The sequence below is a fragment of the Xyrauchen texanus genome, chromosome 7 (assembly GCF_025860055.1).
Source record: "Xyrauchen texanus isolate HMW12.3.18 chromosome 7, RBS_HiC_50CHRs, whole genome shotgun sequence".
Taxonomy (NCBI): Eukaryota; Metazoa; Chordata; class Actinopteri; order Cypriniformes; family Catostomidae; genus Xyrauchen; species Xyrauchen texanus.
In genome coordinates this window covers 14883719-14907247 of record NC_068282.1, presented here as the reverse complement: position 1 = coordinate 14907247, position 23529 = coordinate 14883719, and the positions used below count along the sequence as shown (strand labels likewise).

At 40.8% G+C, this 23529-nt stretch overlaps 1 protein-coding gene across 6 annotated transcripts in view; it reads right to left on the bottom strand.

Annotated features, from left to right (window-relative positions):
• Positions 1–23529, bottom strand: part of LOC127646429 (collagen alpha-1(VII) chain-like) — a 103789-nt gene that overhangs the window by 62643 nt on the left and 17617 nt on the right. For 5 of the 6 annotated variants that reach the window (XM_052130075.1, XM_052130076.1, XM_052130080.1 and 2 more), the window contains 25 exons: positions 16450–16605; positions 16211–16330; positions 15688–15837; positions 14596–14712; positions 12592–12738; positions 12180–12305; positions 11333–11479; positions 10671–10790; positions 10276–10542; positions 9625–9768; positions 8321–8449; positions 6487–6633; positions 6242–6361; positions 5644–5793; positions 4420–4556; positions 4071–4197; positions 3687–3830; positions 2954–3129; positions 2732–2761; positions 2565–2591; positions 1488–1532; positions 1226–1327; positions 1059–1130; positions 829–864; positions 412–465 (listed from right to left, as the gene is read on the bottom strand). In XM_052130075.1, coding sequence (XP_051986035.1) covers positions 412–465; positions 829–864; positions 1059–1130; positions 1226–1327; positions 1488–1532; positions 2565–2591; positions 2732–2761; positions 2954–3129; positions 3687–3830; positions 4071–4197; positions 4420–4556; positions 5644–5793; positions 6242–6361; positions 6487–6633; positions 8321–8449; positions 9625–9768; positions 10276–10542; positions 10671–10790; positions 11333–11479; positions 12180–12305; positions 12592–12738; positions 14596–14712; positions 15688–15837; positions 16211–16330; positions 16450–16605 — 2990 coding nt within the window. The remainder of the gene's footprint in view (positions 1–411; positions 466–828; positions 865–1058; positions 1131–1225; positions 1328–1487; positions 1533–2564; positions 2592–2731; positions 2762–2953; positions 3130–3686; positions 3831–4070; positions 4198–4419; positions 4557–5643; positions 5794–6241; positions 6362–6486; positions 6634–8320; positions 8450–9624; positions 9769–10275; positions 10543–10670; positions 10791–11332; positions 11480–12179; positions 12306–12591; positions 12739–14595; positions 14713–15687; positions 15838–16210; positions 16331–16449; positions 16606–23529) is intronic. The other variant, XM_052130077.1, reaches the window with a different exon arrangement.

Here is a 23529-nt window from a genome sequence, read left to right as displayed (position 1 = left end):
GTCAGAGGAACAGGAATAGGTGTGTGACACGCAGCTGACTGCATGCACGGCCATCGGCTCCGAAGAAAATTTCTGAATGAACTCGAAGTATTTACCCGCTTTTATACCTGTATGTCCGGGGGTGGGGTATGCAAATACTGTCTGCCTACTTCTCATTGGCCTTTTTTCATAGATCAGAGGCATATTCGGCGCTCAAGAGAGACCCCTAGTGTCGCTTCTTCGACACAAAGTCGAAGTGAGCAACAGACGGGGAATAAGAGTTATTGCACTGAAATATACTGCACAAACGTGGAGCAAATGTTTAGTAAATTTGCTCCTGAGAAAAAACTAAGTAGTAAATGGATGATTCTCATGCTGTTATATTAATGTAATACATTTGAGGAGCAGCAAGAGCCTTTAGATCACTCTTACCCTTTCACCTTTCTCTCCCTTCAACCCCTGAGGGCCTGCAATACCTGGTTCTCCCTGTGAAACAAAATAGACATTTAATACAAGTTTGTGTGTGTGAGTGTGTATTTATCACTTTGTGGGGACCAAATTTCCCCATAAGGATAGTAAAACCTGAAACTTTTGACGTTGTGGGGACATTTTGTCAGTCCCCATGAGGAAAACAGATTATAAATCAAACTAAATTATGTTTTTTGAAAATTTACAAATGCAGAAAGTTTTCTGTGAGGTTAGGTTTAGGGGTAGGGTTAGGGGATAGTGTAAATAATCTGTACATTATAAAAACCATTATGTCTATGGAAAGTTCCCATGAAACATGGAAACCCAACACGTGTGTGTGTGTGTGTGTGTGTGTGTGTGGGGGGGTTATTGAGTACTCACAGGGTCTCCTCTAACACCAGGCAATCCCTGACTACCCTAAGACAACAGAATCACATCAGACATTTAAATAAATATAACCTCTCCGATCATAACTACAGAAAACTATTAACAACTGTTTCTGAATTATTGTGGCATGTTTTATGTATATGGTTTTGCATACAATTCAGAATTAGAATTAGGTTTCATTCAAAATGTAAACAATAATAAAAACAATTTTCATATTGTCTCACTGGAAGTCCAACTGCGCCAGGTGTACCAGGGCGACCTGGAACACCTGAACTGCCATCCAGACCTGGGAAACCCTGAGATGGAGAGAGACAGAGAGGGAGAGAGCATGACAACATGTCTATGCATGTCTGCATATAAATGAGTGTGATTAAGTGCTAATATTACACACCCTCTCGCCTTTCTCTCCTCTCACTCCTAGACTGCTTCCAGGTTGACCTGGTGGCCCCTCCGGCCCTCTGGTGCCCTCACGACCAGGTAGACCATCACGACCCTAACAAACAAAAAGGACAAAAAACACACCAGCAGACAGACATTTACTCATGAGGATATTCAGCATTAAACAAAGAAAACCACCTCTAAGCAATGATTAATGAATCAAATAGTGAGGATGAACACACACAGCAAATGTTTGTGTGTGTAGATTAACTTACAGGCTCGCCTTTCCTTCCATCCACTCCGTCTCTGCCCCTCTCACCCTACACACACACACACACACACACACACACACACACACACACACACACACACACACACAATTTATATATATAAAAAAAGTACTAAGAGGAACATTTTATTTATCTTGGAGGTCACTATTTTATAGCTCAGGAGACTTAAAAGAGTTATCAGTTATGATTCATTTAAGTATCATTTTTGTCTCAACTAAATGTTTTGGTCATGTTTTGAGTCTGAAGTAGAGCAGATATTGATTAATTGACAAGTTAATAATATAATCAATTAACCTTTATGACTGATGATTAAACAATTTGAGCACAGATGCATTCATACAAATATTCAACTCAGAGACACACACTTGACTTGTAAAAATAGCGCTTCTATATAAAAAAGATTATTGAACACTGTGATATTGTGATTAAGTACAACATGACAAGCACTATGATTATTCGTTGTTCTCCCTGTTTCCTCACAATCGGTACTCATGTCAGTGCTCTTCTAAATTTTGAAGAAGAAAGAGATGTTTCTCCTAAAATGCGACATACAGTATGAGAACAGAGCCATAAAATAATTGTGGATAGCATTTCCCAGATGACTTGGTCTTGGAAAATTTTTATTAATACCTTTTCAGTTCAAATTGAAATGTCTGATGTCAGAAATCTTTTTCTTACAAACTTTAGTATCTTGACAAATCTGAGAACAGGCAGTAACATTACTGAGATCCCTCTGAAACTTTAGAGGGGGACGTTTATTGGATTACTAGGCTTTTTCCCTCCAAGTCTCCATTTGCTCTCCATTTAATCATTTTTCTGTATAGGTGAAACAATTGAGATAATAAATAGATTACTCCCGTATAGGGAGTGTTCCCGAGAGAATACTACAGGAAATACCAATGCCAACAAGTCTACAAGGACTTGGACTTATTTTCAAATTAGCTTTAAATTGCTTTGCATGAGCTGATGGCTTTAGAAAAAATATGCACTTGGATTGTGTTTATGCACTTGGATCATAATTATTATTTGGTCATTTTGGCTTATATGAGCTTTTTGTTTTACCTTCTGTCCCTGTTCACCTTTAGCACCCTGCAATATAAACAACAAACCAACAAACAACCACAGGTCAAACAAACTTAACAAGCTTTGTTGTTTGTACAGTTTATTCTGTGTCATTATGTCTAGGTGATTGTGTACGAGAGTGTCGTGTCTTTTCCATATACTCTTACCCTGGGACATTCAACCGTACAAGGCCCCGTCTAAAAAAGACAAACAATCACAATAAGTCTTTTCTATACCAAGTCTATTTTTTGTTTGAAATATCTCTAAAATATACTGCACAAACCTTCTACTATACAAACATAAATGAAACTGACATGCTTGACAGGTCAAGTGAGCAAAATAAAAGAGATTTGTGATACAACATTTATGACAGATGGATTTGATCTGACCGTGACAACGGTCCCTCGTGCAAGGCCACAGAGGAGATCTGCCAAGTCGGGGTGGAGACTATAGAGCTGATTTGTGTCTTGAGCGTAGAGCAGATTCTGGGTGCTGCCATCAGTCACTGCCAAACGCAGTTCTCCAGGGTCTCCACGTCCAATTCCAACCGCTAATACTGTCACACCTGAGAGACAAAGATATCACAGTGCTAACTCACCGATATGGACAAGGGACTCAGCAGTCTTTATGATTTGCTGTGTGTGTTGTTGTAGCCTACATTGTGGGGACCAAATGTCCCTACAAGGAAAACAGCTTAATAAATACATAATACTCTACTGTAGGTAGGGGACAGAAAATATCCATAGCTCAGTATAAAACAACAGACATCAATGGAAAGTCCCCATTATGATACAACACAAACGTATGCATGTCTGTCTGTCTGTGTAAAGGTTTGGCTATACATCTGAGGTCCATATTCAATGTCTTCAATAATAAAGTGAAATATGACAAAAATCAACTACTAAGGACATTAATAGTTAAAAAGTCTCATAAATTGGTCAAATTTTGTTTTGCTTTAAATCTACTAATATTAACAGGTTTTTGTGAGGGATAGGTTTAGGGTGCGGTTTAGGATACAGTAAAATCATTACCTCTGTAAAAAACCATTGCATCTGTGGGATGTCCTCAATAATATGTGTGTGTGTGTGTGTGTGTGTGTGTGTGTGTGTGTGTGGGGCTCACCATCAGCCCTAACAGCAGCAGAAGGCTGGCTGACATCATCAGTTGATTTCTCATCAGCGATAATGACAACCACACCAGGAACACCTGACCTTCGACCTGCAGATGCACTCAGCAGAAACTGCCTAGCGAACGTCATTGCTCGGCCTACACATAAAAGCAGACAATCCCAGCGTACCCATTCATAAAAATGCCAACTGAAAGGCAACTTCAATTATGTTTGCTGTCAATAATTTTTTTTATATACTAGTCGTATATACTTATATACTAGTCTTCTATACTGTAGATACTAGTACTTACATTATGGTAAATAAACATCATCACAAAAAAGCCACTTCACACAAACTTTAAGTGAGGTTTAAAACATACACAGACACACAAACAGACCTATATTATTTCCTGATCTGTCATTGAAAGGGGTGGACTGAATCTCCTGCAGAAGTGTCTCGCTGTTGCTATGATGATTGAGGAGGAAACGCACTTTTGGATCTTCACTGTACACCACCACCCCCATCTGGAATAGAGAGGTATTACAAGTTCTTCATTCACACCTCTGTTCCCACATTCACCCACTCAATCACTCAAGCACTTAGTGAGAAGAGGGGGCCGTCATAGCACACACAAACAAATGCAACATTACAACTGATCTGAAAAAATCTGAACACACCATAATTAAAATGCTATGGACAACAGGTACTATAGGTTGTTCATATAAGGTTTCTTTAGAATAACACACCTGAGAGTCTCTGGGTCCGATAGAGGTGAAGGATCCAGCAGTACTGGCCAACAGAGATAACACAGGTGCTGCCAGGCCAGAGCGGTCACGAGAGGCAGGGACAAGAAAGACCACATCCAAACGTCCTCCAACACACACTAAAACATTGATGTAAAAAAATATTCACCTAAACATATATAGTAAAAGTATCAGCAGAACAATGCAGAAACTAATAATGCCATTTAAAATCCTCTTTAACATCTTTAAAGACAGTATCAAACAACAGAAAACATCTATTGCTTTAACATTCAAATATTTTGTCCATTACAATTAAAACAAAGTTGTCAAATGTTTCGGTCATGTTTTGCGTCTGCAGTAGAGCAGATATTGATTAATTGACAAGTTAATAATATAATCAATTAACCTTAATGACTGATGATTAAACAATTTTAGCACAGATGCAGTAATCACTGCCTGCTTCATTGCCACAAAAAAGGGTCTATAGTCATCCGAAGCAAGAGTGAGCACCGTAGCTTGCACTGCATGTTAAATCTTCAACTCAGAGACACACACTTGATTTGTAAAAATAGCGCTTCTCTATAAAAAAAATTATTGAACACTGTGATAGTGGGATTAAGTACAACATGACAAGCACTATGATTATTCGTTGTTCTCCCTGTTTCCTCACAATCAGCACTCATGTCAGTACTCACAGCGAAAAAGTATGTCTGTTGAGCAGAAATCTCACTGTGACTGACAGCGTAATGGTATGTTATGCACTGTACTCACACTGCATGCTATAATTTTCTTTCAAAGCTCAAAGTCATGAGTACTGTCCAAAATACATTATAAAACAATCCATATAATAAAGTTTTATTGGAGAAAGAGTATAATCTGTACTTTTTCTGAATATTATAATTAACAGTAATAAATTAATAATAAATTAAATAACTTAGGTATATACTACACATAAATGCATTCAAATACTTTGGAATAAATATAGTTTTTCCTTTTTATTTAGAGAAAAATAACAAAACTAATATTTCTTAGTATGTTTATTTACTTTGTAGTTATGCTATATGCATCTGGTATTTGGGATCCTCCACATGCACTGTATTATTAATGTAAATTATTAATATATTAATTGATTGATAATTTTAATGACAAAAAACAATAAATGAAATGTGACATTCCTAGTGTGAAGAGATCAAGGAGTGAGTTAAAGGAAGAAATAAATTGAGTAACCTGTGCGCTCCTCCACACTGCTCTCAGGTCCAACCTGGTTTTGGAAAGTGGGCTGCACAGTGAAACGATACCGACGGCCCAGCCGCAGACCAATCACCCGGAAAGATCTGGCTGTACCGGGCAGCGTCTCAGACTGACCAGATCCTGTTTCTAAGAGAGATTTGGTAATGTTTTAGCTTAAAATAAGAAAAAAACATTTGTCAATTGGGGAAGAAAAATACACTTAATCTAAGGTATATTCAGGTCTTAATGTCTTGTGCAGATTTGCTTCTCATAAATGTATCTGTTTTAAGAATGTTTAGATATTGTCTGGAAAACAAGATAAAAATCGATCTTGAGAATGTGATCTTGCAGTGTACAAAGAAAACACATTTTAAAATATGTGGAAATTAACATTAACAAAGATTTACAAATCCTGAAAAAGTATTGTTCATTGTTAGTTCATGTTAACTAAAGTAGTTAGCTAATGTTAAAAATGGAACTTACTGTAAAGTGTTACCAGAACAAAAAATCAATTGAGCTCTAATTGTGCTTTTGATCCTTAATAAACCACCCACAACCAAACTTTGTGTCCTTAGAAGTCAATTCCCTGCTTTACCTCGCTCCTCTCTCCAGCGTAATAAATAGCCTGTGGCTCCTGTTAATGGTGACCAGCCCAAAAGCACTGAATTCTCCGTACTGTCAGTCACACTCAAACCTGTCACGGGTGGTAGGGCATCTAAAGGAGGCACAATAAAACATGAGTAAAAGATGCTGGGGTGAGTCAGAAAAAAAAAGATGATATGTGATGTATGCAGTGGTCTGTAGGCCAAAGTCAAACAGAGATTTGTGTTGTACGAGTACCAGTGGATGCCTGGATGGTGGCAGATTCAGTCTCTCCACGTTCCACCACAGCAGATAATCTTACAGTGTAGCTCAAACCAGGGCGAAGTCCATCAAGAGTATATGTGGTTGCATCCCCACTAATGAGACGACTTGATTCAGTCTCGCCTAAGTGAAGCATATTAATTAGGGGTGAAGATCTTAAGTCATGATTCCAAAACACTTCTAGAAGCTTCGTAGTTTGTCACCAACAGCGTAGGGGTGCAAATGAGAGGCATGTTAACCAATTCTGTGTAAATGTTCTGCATAAAGCCATATACCTTATATTATATACAGGGGTGGAAAGTAATAATACTCAAGAAAAAATACTATTATTTCTAAAAAAAAATGTTTGATTAGAGTCCTGAAAACTACCTTAGTAAGAGTAAAAGAGTAGCTCATTTAAAAGTACTCATGAGTAGTGAGTATTGAGTACTGAGTTGCGAAAGCATTGCTCCTTGATAATAAAACCCCTATGCTGCAATTTAAAAATTATGCACACATACCATAATGTACATTCCCTTTCATGGCTGTTTGCCAGAAAGAATAAAAAAATTATAGGTATTTTATAGGTGTTTGTGACTGCCAAATTTTTAAATACATAAATTCTCTATGATAAACAATACATGATTTAATACAATCTGATTTAAAAAATAAAATAAATAAAAGGGTAACATGATTACAGAAATGAAAAATAATTTTATTAAATTTATGTGCAGGGTCTAAATTATCATTAATGCCGACTGAGAGTTATTGTTGCACATAAAACTTGATAAAGACTAAGCATAATTATAAAATATTTAACAAAATATTTATACAAATGAACACAATCTCTACATCAGGGGTCGGTATTATAAAAAAATTAATAATATTATTATAAAATGTATTATATTACATTAATATATTTAAAGCTACTCTAGTTATTCAGCCAAAAGTAATGAGTGGTTTTCTCATTTCCTTGTTATTGTTGATTGATTAATAGCCTTTATATGACATAGCCTACAAGACAGTGCTCAATTCGGAAACCAGTGGTGCTCTTGTTATCGCGATTGATGTAATGAACACCCCTGTTCTAGATGTAGATCATAGGCTAAATGTAGAAAATTACTCAAAAGTTTATCATTGATATCGAGGACATCTCTCTCTCTCTCTCTCTCTCTCTCTCTCTCTTTCAGATAAACATCAAGATTGTTTCATCACCCAGCCCAATTGACAACATTGCATTAATCTCTCACATCAACCCAATAATCTCAGTGATAAATAATTTACAGGCTACATTATAGACACACATAATTTTTTAAGCACAAATATGAAATTTAATTTGATATGTTTCTTCAAATTAGAGGCAGGATTATATCTGGCTTGTGCAAGTTAAACTCACATGACACAGTCAAGCAATTGGCCTTTTTCACTGCAAAAAGCCCTTCCAGGTGCAGCTGTAATATTCAGGTTTTGAACTGTGCTTGAGGCATCCATAACAAATGGCGGCAGATATGCAGCTGCCATTCAAGTTTTTTACATGTTTGATTTGACGGGAGTCATGAGATTCTCCCTAGCCAATCATGTTGATCGATAAAAATCAGGACAGGGAAGTAGCGAACACAGATGGTGGGAAAATAGCGCAGTAAAAGTACTGTACAGTTACAGCACTTAAAATGTACTCAAGTAAACTTATCAAATTTTTAAACTACTTAAAGTAAAATTCTTGGGAAAAGTAAGTAATTACAGTAACGTGTGTATTTGTAATTCGTTACTTTACACCCCTGATTATATATAATAATATAATGGATCAATAGTTGGTTATTGTTATAAGTACCTTGTGAGGAGCTCCAATAGATTCGATATGCGCTGGCTCCCCTCACTGTTCTCCAGGTCATGCTCAGCCTCCCTGGAGTCGAATCCAACACACGAAAGCCCTCTACAGTCTCTTTCTGTATCACTTCCCCTAGTCAATTAACAGTAAATTAAATCAACACACTCTTATGAGTTAACATCACTTTGCCATCAAAATGTTACTCTGGTGCCATTTTTTACTTCATTTTGGTGAATTTCTTTGAGTTTTGGTTATATTCCGAACTTGTTTTTGGAGGATTCTGTAAACCCACGCTGATCTTCGGATTGCTTCAATGACTGTGGATTTCCACAAAACTATTGTATTTTCAAGATATTCTTAAATATTTCTTCGCTAAGTATTACATTATAATCACTGTAAATGTATCTTCTTGTTATGTTTTTGCATTACTTTTGTGGATTGGCCCAGTAATGGACTGGCCACCTGTCCAGGATGTTTCCCTGCCTTCAGCATGAGACAGCTGGGATAGGCTCCAGTTCTTCCCATGACCCTACATAGGACAAGCGGCTATAGAAGATGGATGGATGTTGTGGAGTGGTATAATGTGTTAAACTGTGCTTACAACTCACATGCATTTTGCATTATGTATGTTATTGTACTATTTTCTACCAGAATAAGTTATGCAATTTATACAGGAAGGGAACACAAATTACATGGCTTGGGGGCAACTTTTGAAAAATTCTGGGTGATCAGGGGCCAGTGAATAAAATGAGCCGGTAAGAGTAGGACAAATGATAGTTCGGTTGATTTCACCTTCTGTGGGGGATGGGTGATATCATGGTCCCCCTCTCACCCAGGGCCCTATGGTGGCTGTTTACTGATCAAAGATCAGTATAGCTTAGGGTTTGTAGAATGTTTTTAAAGGAATAGTCTGGTTTCAAAATAAATTTAGCACCATGCTGTCAATAACCATGGAAAAAAATGTCAACTCATCTCTCACATTGTAAAAAAATAAATAATAAAATAATATTTTTTTTTTTAAAGCACTTTCATGAACATTTCCATAAACAAATCTCTAAATTATCTTTTTGCATATGCACTTCTCTCACAGGTGATGTTGAAGTCTTGTGGCTATAATTTAAAACCTACAGTAGAAACTAGAATTGTGATTAATATTGCCATGTGTTTGCCACATAGACTTCCATTTCACTCAGGATATTCGTTTAAGAACAAAAAGACAGCAAAATATTTTTAACATATCTATAACGCTTCTGTGGTTGTGCCTTAATAATTTATTAACAATGTTTTAAAGATCTGTGCAGTTCTACCTGTCTTTGCAGTCACAGTGGCAGCAGGTCCTTCCCTTGAGTTAAAAAGGGCTGAGACTGATACTTGGTATGTGGCACCTTCTTGGAGTCTATCAATGGCAAAGGAAGTCACATTAGCAGCTACGTTCTCAGAGTCTTCCACTCCTACGATGTGAAAGAAAAATAAATAAATAATAATTTACATTTTCACTTTAACCTCAGATAACATTAGACCATTTGTTAAAAGTTGTTAGTCCAAAAAATGTCTTTCCAAAACCGTTTGTCTTTCTCTATTATGTGTTATACAAAAGGAGGAATTCTGAAGAATGTACTGGTAATTTTTCCAAGCAATAAAAAAATAAATAAGACTTGAGCTTTCAAACATCAAGAAGAACACAACAGCACCATACATTTACTGTAAAAGCAATGTACATAACTTGTGTGTTATAAATATCTTTAATGTCAAAGTCTTTTTGATATCTTTATGTGACTAAAACTTAAGTTATTTTAAGTTTGAAAGCTTCAGTTCCCATTCATTGTAAATGCATGGAAAACAGCAAGCACAAAAGGTTTTGTATATTTGGTTTAAATAGCAGGAAAAAATTAATATGGCTTTGAAATGATGACAGAATTTCCAATTTGGAAAAATTATTTCTTTAATATTGCCTGTACCATCAATACGCCACCAGGTGATTTTGTAGCCTGTTGCTCTATTCACAGCAGCCCAGGATATTAGTATCCTTGTGGATGAAACATCATTCACACGCAACCCTGTGATTGTTCCATTGGGGCCACTGGTTCTAGCAGAAATAGTGACGACTTCCCCAATCTGCCCATCAATCAATGGGGCAATGCCCACAATTACAGAGTCATCTGGCTGCAGCCCGCCTATAGTGTAAGCATTGATATCACCACCTAGGACACGGAATCGCTCTGCACCTGAGAGAGAGTGAACGTAAGAGAGATCAGTTGACTGATTTAAACCAATAAAAATTATCTGCTATCAATACATGAAAAAAAAAACAAACTGGTTGCATAGATAGGCCTAAATCCTAGGCTCCACCTACTGCTTCCTTGTCTCCAGGTAACCCGGTAACCTGTCGCCCCAGAAATGCCAGTCCATGCAATCCTGATTCGTCCGCTGTTGCTACCGACTAGCCGGAAGTTGGTCACCTTCAGTGGTTGACCTGTTGAACATTCAGTTACCACCATTTATTACCAAAGTTGTTGGAGCAGTATCCAAATATTATCCCAATTTATCATCAATGTTCCTACAAATTTCAATGACTTTTCCTTTATTTTATTAATTGTTTGTAATTACTGCAGAAGGATTTTTCAAAGTCATTTGACAGAGATTGCACACACAAAGAGCAATTTCTAGTCAATGAAATAGTTTAGAGTTAAGCATAACCATGAAAAAGTATATTTATTCAATATAGAATGAGTACATTATAAGATCTGATTATTTCTTGATTTTTCCAGCCCTTGAAATCCCAATTCACAGATATTTTCATGTTTTCCATAACCATGAACCCTGTATCATATTTAGAAAAACTAAACTGGCACAAAGTCTATACACTATAATTTATGAACCTGACCTACTGACAACTGCAAAAATCTTTTGATGAAAGAGCAGAACACATAACATTGGCAACCTTGCAACATCAACGTGATAAACGCAACCTCATTGGAACATCATGCAAGAAAATATGCACATGCGTTCTCACACCTGCTGTAAAGTACAAAGTGTCGGGATCTCCTTTATTGGACCCGTCCAGTGCAGTTACACTGACAGTGTAGCGTCCACCATCTTCAAGGTCCCGTAGGTCCAGTGTGGTCTGATTTCCAGGAACTCTTCTACTCAGCTCTCTATTTGCTGTAAGAAAATGAATAGTACAACAAAAACACTGCAGAATGCATAGGAAATCCCATAAATGTTAAAAGTCAACATGAACCAGCATTTTCAGTCCATAATACTTCCGTAAACTGACATACTTCCAAGTAAAATGGGATATTAAGATGTGACGTTATCAATCAGGAATTGATTTGATGATGAAAAGTAGGCATTACATACCAGAATGGAGCCATTATTGGAAGAAATAATAAAAAAAATAAGAGGGATTGTTTGACTTGAATTCCAGCATTTTGATTGAAGATTAGGAATATAAACATCTTTCCGTGCACCAATGAAATGTACATATTTATTCTCACAGAAATGAAAACAAGGCTGTGAGGGATAGATATATATAGTGTGTTCAATAAGTTCTACTGCCTTAATGTCGTAGGTCTTGTCTAAATTTTACAGAATTTTTTTCCCCCAGATTTTTTGTCTAGTGGAATTCTTTTTAAATTCTGAACAATCAACACCAGCATATGCAAAAGTATAACCCATTAAATGGACTGTATGTCTATCCCTCACAAATTAATTTTATTCGTTTCAAATTAAATATAGCATCTACCCTGACTAAGGTATATTAAGAAAGTAAATTGGGTAATTTATGATTTTATGTAGACTTTAACATAGGCTATAAGGTAACATATAATGCATTTATATCTAATGGTAAGAGTATTCTCACATTGTGTATTAAGTATGGCAATGCTGTATTCTGTTGCCCCAGCAACTCCCGTCCATCCCAATCGTATAATGTTGCCAAGTGTCTCCAGCACCCTCAGGTTTGTGACACGACCAACTGTCTGCTCTACTAAACACAACCCACATATTAACAACTTGTGTGAAAGATGGAAACACATGACCACATACATTAAACAAAATTATCAAATCAATGAATTCCGGATATAAATTATGAGTACGAGCTGTCCCATGATAAAAAATGTCCCTTTTATTTTTTTTCATTAAACACTTTTTCATCCACAGCAACTTGAAGTACACATTGTTGGGCCAGCCGTCCTAGAACAACCTAAAGTGGTGTAGCTGCTAGACTAGGCAACATATCTATTTTTTCAATTACTTCTAATGATTATTCTGACCTGTTGATTTGGTTGAAAAGTATGTAGCCTCCTCTCGCCCATCGTAGAGTGTAAATAGAGTTATAATGTACTCAGTGCTTGGCTGCAGACTTCTCAGCTCATAGCTGGTGGTGCTCTGTGGTAGATCCTGCCTCAGAACTCTGCCCCCTGTGGTCAACAGACCAAACAACAAGAGCTGTTAATTACATTCAAGGTATTAGTGTTTGTAGGTTTTTATTTGTGTGAACTTGGATAATTTAAAACCCAGGTAAATTGGTTAATTTAAAACCAACCAAGGGTGCCTAACTGAGCTAGGTGAATAAAATCAAATGCTGTCATATAATTTAAACACAATTAACCCTTAAATGCATACTTCCTCAGGTCTTTAAAGACCTGGGACCTCATTCCAGCCCCTATACCTCATCTATTTATTTTAGTTGTGCCCACACCTCTTTAGTAATAAATCTATCTCTTATAAATTGTGACAAACAAAAAATGCCAAAAATGAAGAAAATAAATAAAATAATAATAATTACAATGGTTTAAGTACCAAAAGTCTGTAAGAGTGAACGTAAGGGTGTTTTTTTTTTGTACTTCCATAAATTATATTGTTTATGACTATGTCATATCCATTTAAGATTACTATCACAATATATTTATTTGTGTATAACAAGAGAAATGAGTACTATATCCATACTTATAAATACTATATATAATTTCTGTGAAACTGAACTATCAACAATGGTGAATTATCAGTATTTTTATATGTGTATACACATACTGTACATAATATACATTCTATTTCTTATTCAAGGTGGCACTGATGTTTCAGTGATTGACTTGATTTACATATGACATTGCCATTTGATGAAGATACAACTTCGAGGTAAACTTAAAGCAAGTACAACACATGGAAAGTATGATATAACTATTGCCATTTGGGTGACATATTGAAATAATATAGGTTTAGAATCTATTTAGACTCAACAAGTGCCTGAGAGAATACACATAAGATACACATAAGCTACATATAAGTTACACATACATTACACATGTGTAGATTATGTGTTATGTGTTGCTCAATATGTGTTTGACAGCTAGTTGCATCTCATGAAATTTCAGGTCTCTAAAGAACCGAATATGTAAGAGTGTTTAGGAAAATTACCATGCATTTAAGGGTTAACATAAGAATGCTTGTTATGAACCATGATTGCTACTTGCTTTTGCTAGTCAGCTGCAGGTGGTTATAGAGGAAGGGGCATACTCATTCTTGAGAGCATATTATTGAACAAACATCTGTGTAATGCAAGATGAGTAATTGGATGAGAAAGACTGTAAATTTTACATGTGTTATATGCTTAAAGTTTATAGTTATTTATTTATAACTTTTAAGAGTACACTTGCATATAGATGACCAGACATTAACTAAATTCCACACAACTCACAATTTGTTTTCAATGGTCCTGTACTGTAAATTTAAAGGTGCAATCAGTAATTTTTTCCTTAATATAAAAGTTATACTTCTAAAGAAATTAATTGTAATTTAGAAACATATGTATGAAATTATGACCACTCACATGATATGAAGACTCATCAGTAGAAGTCATATTAGTATCCTTATAAAAGCTGTTTTATTCTACATGGAGAGGGTTCCCTCATTGGGGCTGCCATGTTCAGATCACATGACCAGCTGAATACTACTTGCTTAATCTAAGTAACCACCCAGATATCGGACACTTTCCCTCTTAAATTAAATAAATAATGGCTGACTGTGAATAGTGAATTTCTACAGTGGCATTTGTAACAGAAAACAATTGATTTTGAATGATGCTGCATCCACGCCACTAGGTGTCACTGTAAGTCTAAAATGACACAAACAAAAAGCTACTGAGTGTAACTTTAAATATATATTAAAAAATAATTTATTCTAAAGTACTCTAAAATATATACAGTACTGTGCAAAAGTCTAAGACATTTGTCTTAACTGGTTAATTTTATCTTCGCCTTAAATCGTAAGTTTCTTACTCTCTCCAGCTTTCCACTCCAGCCTATAGCCCCTGGCAGCCTGTATAAAGTTCCAGCTTAATCTGATGCTGGTGGGTCCTGTAGTCGTGGCTCTCAGGACCTGTTGCTCTGAGCGCTCTGAAAGTCAAACACATTAAACATCCCATTAAGTATTCAAATAATGGATTCCATCTTTCCAAAGGTTGTGCTCTTTGTTGCCTTCATAGACAGTATCTCCCACATTTTCTATTTTTAGTTTCCCTTTTCATCATGTACATGCATATACAGTACAGACACCCTCACTCAATAACCTGCTGCGGTCTGTGATTCAAATGAAAGACTTGCTGCATTTAATGATAGTTCTGTTGTTTTAATCTAGCAGACAGTGAGTCAGTGGCAAAATTAAAAGCAACCGCCTCACTGTCTGTGTGTGAGGAATATGCATGAGATATGTAATACTGTCCTACATTTTCTCTAAACTTGAGGCAATCTGTACATTATTAATATAATACACAACTCTCCAAATGAATTCTGTACATGCTAGCAAGATGCAAGATATTAATATTACTAATATTATAACACAAAAATACATGTTGTGACAGACTAGGCTAGGCCTGCAACCGTTAGCATGCTGAATGGTACTGACTGGGGATACTTATATATATAAAGAAAAAAAACATCTAACTACACCTTATTTCATTATAAAATAGAGAAAACAAACCAAAAAAATGTGTTTAAAGTCTATTCGATAATGTAGCAACAAAATAAAAAAATGATTCCAGTGAAACTCTTCAGTAGAATTCATCAGCCCAAGCGAGCTATGAGTGTGTGACACCAGAGTAGCGCTCATTTTCTGAAGCGCACTGCAGATGCGAAAGACTATATATTTATATATTAAATGCAGCATTTTGAGATTCACAAAACTATCATATGTCTTCAAGAGACTTTGAATAAAATGAATGAAAAGTTATATGGAATAATTTAAGAGTGCTTTTATGGTTCTATACACTTGACGGTCTTGATCATGACTAACACACAATATCGGATATGGATTGGGCTTGTAGGACCGTTACACCATTAACCGTGCATGTGCTTACTTGTGTGTTAGTATACCTATCTTAAAGCGTGTATTGGCTGCAGGTCCTTCAGCTTCACCATTGTACAGTGAGATGACTGTAACAATGTACTCGGTTTCTGGTTGCAGATTCACCAGTGTGTGAGATTCACTATCACCTCTCAGCTCTACGGTTTCCACATCACTTCCTAAAAGAGACACAGCCAGAAAGACATTGTAAAAAAAATTTTTACGACTTCTCTGTGATCATTTAGATGGAAAGTGAGAGCAAGAGGGGCAGCTGTTAAAGATGCATCTAATGAGAACATTTATGTGGGTAATGTAAAATTAACCAGTCAGGTCCATATTTCTGGCTGCAATGTTTGCTTAGCAGAGAAATGGATCTGATGAAACCCAATAATCTGATAAAAACAAAACAAGCTTGTCAGGAAATATGTAAACACATAAGATATAAAGCACCCTTAGACATTCTCATCGGTTGATGCCTTTCTTTATCATCTTGCAGAAAATATTTTCTTATAAATAGCCCCTTCAAAAATCAGCTGAGATTTGGTTGTTGACCTGTTAAAATGCCCCAGACGACTCTATATCCTCTGGCCCCTGTCACTCCTGTCCAGCGGACTTGAACACTGTTGCTGGAAATGGTCTCAACAGAGAGCTGCTGCACTCCCTCTAAACGCACTGCAAACACAAGCACATACATGGACAGAGCTTCATGGTAGCATATATGCTGTAGTTATCCAGTGATGCAATAGCTACAGTGCATCTGTGTATGTGTGTTTTTGAATATGAGAACTCACGTGTGCGTGCAGTCAGAGTAGCTGGTGATGCACTGTTGCGGGGAAATAGAGGGTACAGGTTGATGATATATTCTGTGTCTGCCTTTAGACTGCGCAAAGTCAGAGAAGTAGACTCTGCCCCCACAGACTGCCCCACCAACTGCGCAGCTGGTTGACCTTTTGACCAATCAATAAGGGAATACACCGAGTTATGCCACACATAAGAAAATACAGGAAAAAAACTTAGGTCTATGCATATACAGTAAATCAAAGAAATAGCAGCTTCAAGAGTAAAAGTCTAAGAATATCTAAGTACATCACAAACATATGAGTCAGTGTAATTTCAAATCAGATTCAGCATCCATTCAATTGCAGGCAACATTAGGCAGGTTCAAACATCTTTTCCTTACTGACCCGAAACAGGGCCACACCTAATTTGACTGTTCTGTGCAATGCCAGCTCACACCTGGATATCAATCACTAATCAAACTGGCACTTCAAACAAAAGACATTATGCCTTGGGGGGACAAAAACACACTTTCCAACTGTCCCCCATCTTTTATTTATCAAGCTTCTACAAATAATTGCTTAGGCATACATCACTATAATTCTTGCTTGGGGTTAGATATTCAAGTACAGCATGTAGCTAACTCATCTTGCATAATTTCTGCTATGGATATGAATGTGTGGCAGTGGGGGTGTGGTCGAGCGTTTATCCGGAGAGAGAGAGAAAGCGGTAAGGGTGCACACACCTGAGCCTTATAATGTCTAACACCTTTTTTTAATTACAGTAAACATTAAGTGAGAGCGATCTAAAGGGACCACACCAGAGATGAGAGAGAGAGAGCTACCAGTCAAAAAGAGACTGTTAAATCGTGACCTGATGAGTGTTATACTTAAAAGCTATATTTAGTTTGTTTAATTAAAAGTCATACCTTTAAGTTGAAGAACCCAGTTCCCTGTGTCCTCCTTTCCCTCCCTATGTCGAGTCTTTACACTGGTGTCGAAACCTTACAAAATTGGAGGAAGTACGCCGCATGGAGTCCTCGCAGTTGGCAGAAGTTCTCAAGTCCCTCGCCAGTCTTCATCACACCCACCATCATGCCCTGCTTGAGCTGCACCAGGACCAGGATCGCCGCTTCCATGAGGTACTCAGAGCTCAAGCGGAGGACCGGCATGCGATCTAGAGCCTGCTAAGCCAGGAGAAAGCCTCGGCCACGACCCCGGACACAGCAGCCCCCATGCCCCCGGTCGCTCTCATGAAGATGGGGGCAGAAGATGATCCTGAGGCTTTCCTGGATCATTTGAGCGGAAAGCCGAGATCTGGGGCTGGCCAGGTGCTCAGTGGGCAACCAGACTCATTCCCTTGTTGTCCAGAGAAGCCCAACTCGTGGCACAACATCTGCCAGTAACAAGTCTCCTGATTTACGACGATCTGAGGAAGACCATACTGCATTGGTCGGCCGCAGCACTGAGCAGTACCATCAGCTCTTCCGGTCAAGGGTGACATCGACCAGGTGGTGCTGAAGCAGTTGAACCATCATCTACCAAAAGGAATGGCAGAGTGGGTCCACTGCCACCACCTGGCATCACTGGAGGAGGCTGTCCAAATGATGGAGGACCATCTGTTGGCATACCAGAGGGTAGAAGAGCCCTCCCTCCCACTCTCTCTCCCCTCCCCTGTGTTTTCCCCACTCTCTTCTCCATCCCCCTCTCCTCTCACTTTGCTCTCCAGCAGCCGAAGCCAGTTCCCCGTTTGCGGGGTGTCAAGAGCAGTACACATAAAGCCTTGGTGGATGCATGTGGATATTCCCAACTACTCTGTAGTGAGACTCAGACATAGAGTGGAGTCAGTGGTTAGTTCCTGCCTGACCAATGCACTAATTCTGGGAACTAATTGGTCAGAGTTTAAAAATGTATTAAAGGGAATATGTGCGGATGGGTCCTGAAAGAAAGCTGCTAGATGTGAAATATGCGATGCTTTGGCAGGGGAGGCGGAGCCAGAGCCGTCTTCATAGCTCCACGTCAGGATGACGTGAGGGCGGGGGAGTTTTCAGCCCCCCCTCCCTGCCATTGGGGGGTTTCCTGAAAGGGATTTCCCTCAATCGAGAGACTAAACCCTTAGGCATGCCCTTGACCAAGTGACATTTTTTGATGGTCAACGTCTCTGACCAAACAGCGCATTTTCATATCCCTATTTTGCTATAGTAAACCACAGATGGTTCTATCGAGTGATGCAGGATGCTCAAACAAACCAGCTGTTAATACCACAGAGCCGGCAAAAAATGTTATTCCACTGTCATTATATTATGATGGTGGGTACTCTAGGGCAGGGGAAAACACTGAACCTCCTAATGGCCTGTTTTTATTGGCCGGGCATTCGCGGGGATGTTCGCAGGTGGTGTGCCGTGAACGTCAGCTGGTGAATCCGCCAGCTACCCCAAGAGTGCCGTTGTGCCCCTTCCATGAATAGAGGTCCCCTTCGAAGGAATTACCATGGACCTCATCGAGCCATTAGAGTGGTCACCATGCGTATATCGCTTTGTCCTAGTTCTGGTGGATTAAGCAACACAATATCCTGAAGCAGTGCCTCTGCGCAACATCTCAGCATGCAGTGAGGTACTCTGCAAAATAATCTCCCGAGTGAGGATTCTGAAAGAAATCCTCACTAATCAAGGCACTACATTTATGTCACAGACACTCCGTGAACTCTACGAATTATTGGGAATTAAATTCATTCACACAGTGTTTACAATTCGCAAACATATGGGTTGAGCAATCTAATAAAACAATGATTTCAAAAAAATATGATTCATAAGTTCATACACGTGGATGCTAGAATTTGGGATAAATGGCTCGAACCCCTGCTATTTGCTGTATGAGAAGTCCCGCAAGCCTCCACAGGATTTTCTCCATTCGAGCTGCTGTATGGACGGCACCCACGTGGCGTTTTTGATGTCATATGGGAAATTTGAGAGGAGGGACCTTCAAACAATAAAAGCGAAATTCAGTATGTTCTTGATCTTAGAGCAAAGCTCCACACGCTGGGTCAACAAAAACTGGAGAATTTGCTCTAAGCTAAGGAACGTCAAGGCCGACTGTATAACAGGGGCACACAGCTATGGGAATTTGCACCAGGAGATAAAGTGCTTGCTTTTATTCGACACTGGATTTGACAAAGGTTTATTGGCAGATCTCCTTAATGCCAATATTCTGCCAAAAAATAGCCTTCTCCACACTGTTTGGCTTACAACATTTTGTGATGCTTCCGTTTGGTTTGTTTGGGGCCCTGGTTATCTGGATGACAACATTATATACAGTAATGATTGGCAGCGGGGAAGGGTCACGTGACGCCATGCGAATAGCAGACGGGTAAATGGCGAGATCTCTGCACATTGCTAGTTTTTTTTTATTTTCATGTTATAATCCGGTGAAATTCAATACACCCAGTTACACATTTGCTCTTTGAGGTGAACAAGTTGAAGAATTCAAAATCCTCAGGCTCTGAAGACATTAAAAGATACTTACATGCTCAAGCGAAAACTTCTGATGGGCCTGCAGACCGGGGACTAGATTTGGATGACACAGTCGGGGAAATTCAGCATCAACTGTCCAACATCCATCCATCCATCCATCCATCTTCAACCGCTTATCCGAAGTCGGGTCGCGGGGGCAGCTGCTCCAGCAGGGGGCCCCAAACTTCCCTATCCCGAGCCACATTAACCAACTCTGACTGGGGGACCCCGAGGCGTTCCCAGGGCAGTGTGGAGATGTAATCTCTCCACCTAGTCCTGGGTCTTCCCGAGGCCTCCTCCCAGCTGGGCGTGCCTGAAACACCTCCCTAGGGAGGCAGCCAGGGGCATCCTTACCAGATGCCCAAACCACCTCAACTGACTCCTTTCAGCGCCAAAGGAGCAGTGGCTCTACTCCGAGCTCCTCACGGATGACTGAGCTCCTCACCCTATCTCTAAGGGAGAAGCCCGCCACCCTTCTGAGGAAGCCCATTTTGGCCGCTTGTACTTCGCTGACCTAGTTCTTTCGGTCATGACCCAACCTTCATGACCATAGGTGAGGGTAGGAACAAAAATTGACCGGTAGATCGAGAGCTTTGCCTTTCGGCTCAGCTCTCTTTTCAGTGACTAACGGTCGCGATAAGCGAGTGCAATACCGCCCCGCTGCCCGATTCTCCGGCCAACCTCCGCTCCATTGTCCCTCACTCGAGAACAAGACCCGAGGTACTTGAACTCCTTCACTTGGGGCAAAACTTCATTCCCTACCTGGAGTACGCACTCCATCGGTTTCCTGCTGAGAACCATGGCCTCAGATTTAGAGGTGCTAATCCTCATCCCAGCTGCTTCACACTCGACTGCCAAGCGATCCAGTGAGAGCTGAAGGTCACGGACCGATGATGACATGAAGACAACATCATCTGCAAAAAGCAGCGATGAGATCCCCAGCCCACCGAACCGCACGCCTTCCCCACCCGACTACGCCTCGATATCCTGTCCATGAATATCACAAACAGGATTGGTGACAAAGCGCAGCCTTGGCGGAGACCAACCCCACATGGAATGAACTTCGACTTCGTGCGAGGACCGGACACAGCTCTCGCTTTGGGCGTACAGGGATTGGATACGCCCTAAGAAGGACCCCCCACCCCATACTCCGCAGCACCTCCCACAGTCTCTCCGGGGGACCCGGTCATACGCCTTCTCCAGATCCACAAAACACATGTAGACCGGATGGGCATACTCCCAGGCCCCCTCCAGGATCCTTGCGAGTAAAGATCTGGTCCGTCGTTCCACGGCCAGGGCGAAAACGCATTGTTCCTCTTCAATCCGAGGTTCGACAATCGGCCGAACCCTCCTCTCCAGCACCTTGGAGTAAACTTTACCAGGGAGGCTGAGAAGTGTGATACCCCTGTAGTTGGCACACACTCTCTGATCCCCTTTTTGAAGAGGGAACCACCACCCGTTCTGCCACTCCTTAGGCACTGTCCCAGATTTCCACGCTAATGTTGAAGAGCGTGTCATCCATGACACCCCCTCCACATCCAAAGCTTTCAGCATTTCTGGTCGGATCTCATCAATCCCCAGGGCTTTGCCACTGCGGAGTTGTTTGACTACCTCAGTGACCTCCCCAGGGAAATAGAATCTGATCCCCATCATCCTCCGGCTCTGCCTCTACCATAGAGGCGTGTTTGGATTTAGGAGTTCTTCAAAGTGTTCCTTCCACAGCCCAATAACCTCCTCAGTTGAGGTCAACAGCGTCCCATCTTTGCTGTATACAGCTTGAATGGTTCCCCGTTTCCCCTCCTAAGGTGGCGGACGGTTTCCAGAAGCACTTTGGTGAGGACCGAAAGTCCTTCTCCATGGCTTCTCGAACTTTTCCCACACCCACTGCTTTGCCTCCCTCACGGCCGAGGCCGCAGCCCTTCGGGCCTGTCGGTACCTTGCAACTGCCTCCGGAGACCTCCGGGACAACAAATCCGGAAGGCCTCTTTCTTCAGTCGGACGGCTTCCTGACCACCAGTGTCCACCACGGTGTTCAAGGGTTACCAACCCTTGCGGCACCTAAAACCTTGAGGCCGCAGCTCTCCACCGCGGCTACGGCAATGGAAGCTTTGAACATCGCCCACTCGGTTCAATGTCCCCAACCTCCGCAGGGATGCCTGAAAAACTCCGCCGGAGGTGTGAGTTGAAGATCTCGTGGACAGGGACCTCCTCCAAGCGTTCCCAGTTCACCCGCACTACTCGCTTGGGCTTCCCAGGTCTGTCCAGAGTCTTTCCCCACCCCCTGACCCAGCTCACCACCAGATGGTGATCGGTTGACAGCTCTGCCCCTCTCTTTATCCGAGTGTCCAAAACATATGGCCTCAGATCCGATGACACGATTACAAAATCGATCATCAACCTTCGGCCTAGGGTGCTCTGGTACCACGTACACTTATGAGCATCCTTATGTTCGAACATGGTGTTTGTTATAGATAATCCATGACTAGCACAGAAGTCTAATAACAAACATCCACTTGAGTTCAGATCAGGAGGCCGTTCCTCCCAATCACGCCTTTCCAGGTGTCCCTGTCATTTCCCGTGTGCGTTGAAGTCACCCAGCATCACTATGGAGTCCCCAACGGGGCCCTATTCAGAACTCCATTCAGGGTCTCCAAGAAGGCCGAATACTCTGAACTGCTGTTCGGTGCATATGCACAGACAACAGTCAGAGTTTTCCCCACAACCCGTAGAGCGTAGGGAGGCGACCCTCTCGATCCACGGGGTAAACTCCAGCGTAGTGGCGCTCAGCCGGGGACTCGTGAGTATCCCCACACCGCCCGTCGCCTCACACCCTGGGAAACTCCAGAGAAGAATAGAGTCCATCCCTATCCAGGAGTACGGATCCAGAGCCAAAACTGTGCGTCGATGTAAGCCCCACCAGATCCAACTGGTAGCGCTCCACCTCCCTCACTAGTTCCGGCTCCTTCCCCCCCAGTGAGGTGACATTCCTCGTCCCCAGAGCAAGCCTTTGCTGCCCGGGTCTGGTCCGTCGAGGCCCACGGCCTTCACTGCCGCCCATATGGCAGCGCACCTGACTCCTGCGGTTCCTCCAATGGGTGGTGGGCCCAAGGGATGTAGAGGGGGGTTCCACGTCGCTTCTTCGGGCTGTGCCCGGCCGGGCTCCGTGACAAGCCCGGCCACCAGGCGCTCGCCAACGGGCCCTCCATCTGGGCCTGGCTCCAGACGGGGGCCCCGGGCTTCCTCCGGGCAGGGTAACTCCTCGTCTTGCCGTTTTATTCATGAGTCATTGTGAACCATTCTTAGTCTGGCCCCTCACCTGAGACCACTTTGCCTTGGGAGACCCTACCAGGAGCACATGGCTCCAGACAACACAACCCTCAGGATCATAAGGGCACACAAACCTCTCCACCACGATAAGGTGCTGGTTCCCAGAGAGGAACATGTCCAACATGTCGGTGATAATGAGAAAGACAGGCCTCGATTTATTCTGGCCAAATTTCTGAGATCATTCGATAAAGATCTCGTGTTGTGCCAGGCGGGAAGCAAAGGAAAGCTTTCTTGGAAGAATCACAATATTTTCTCGTTC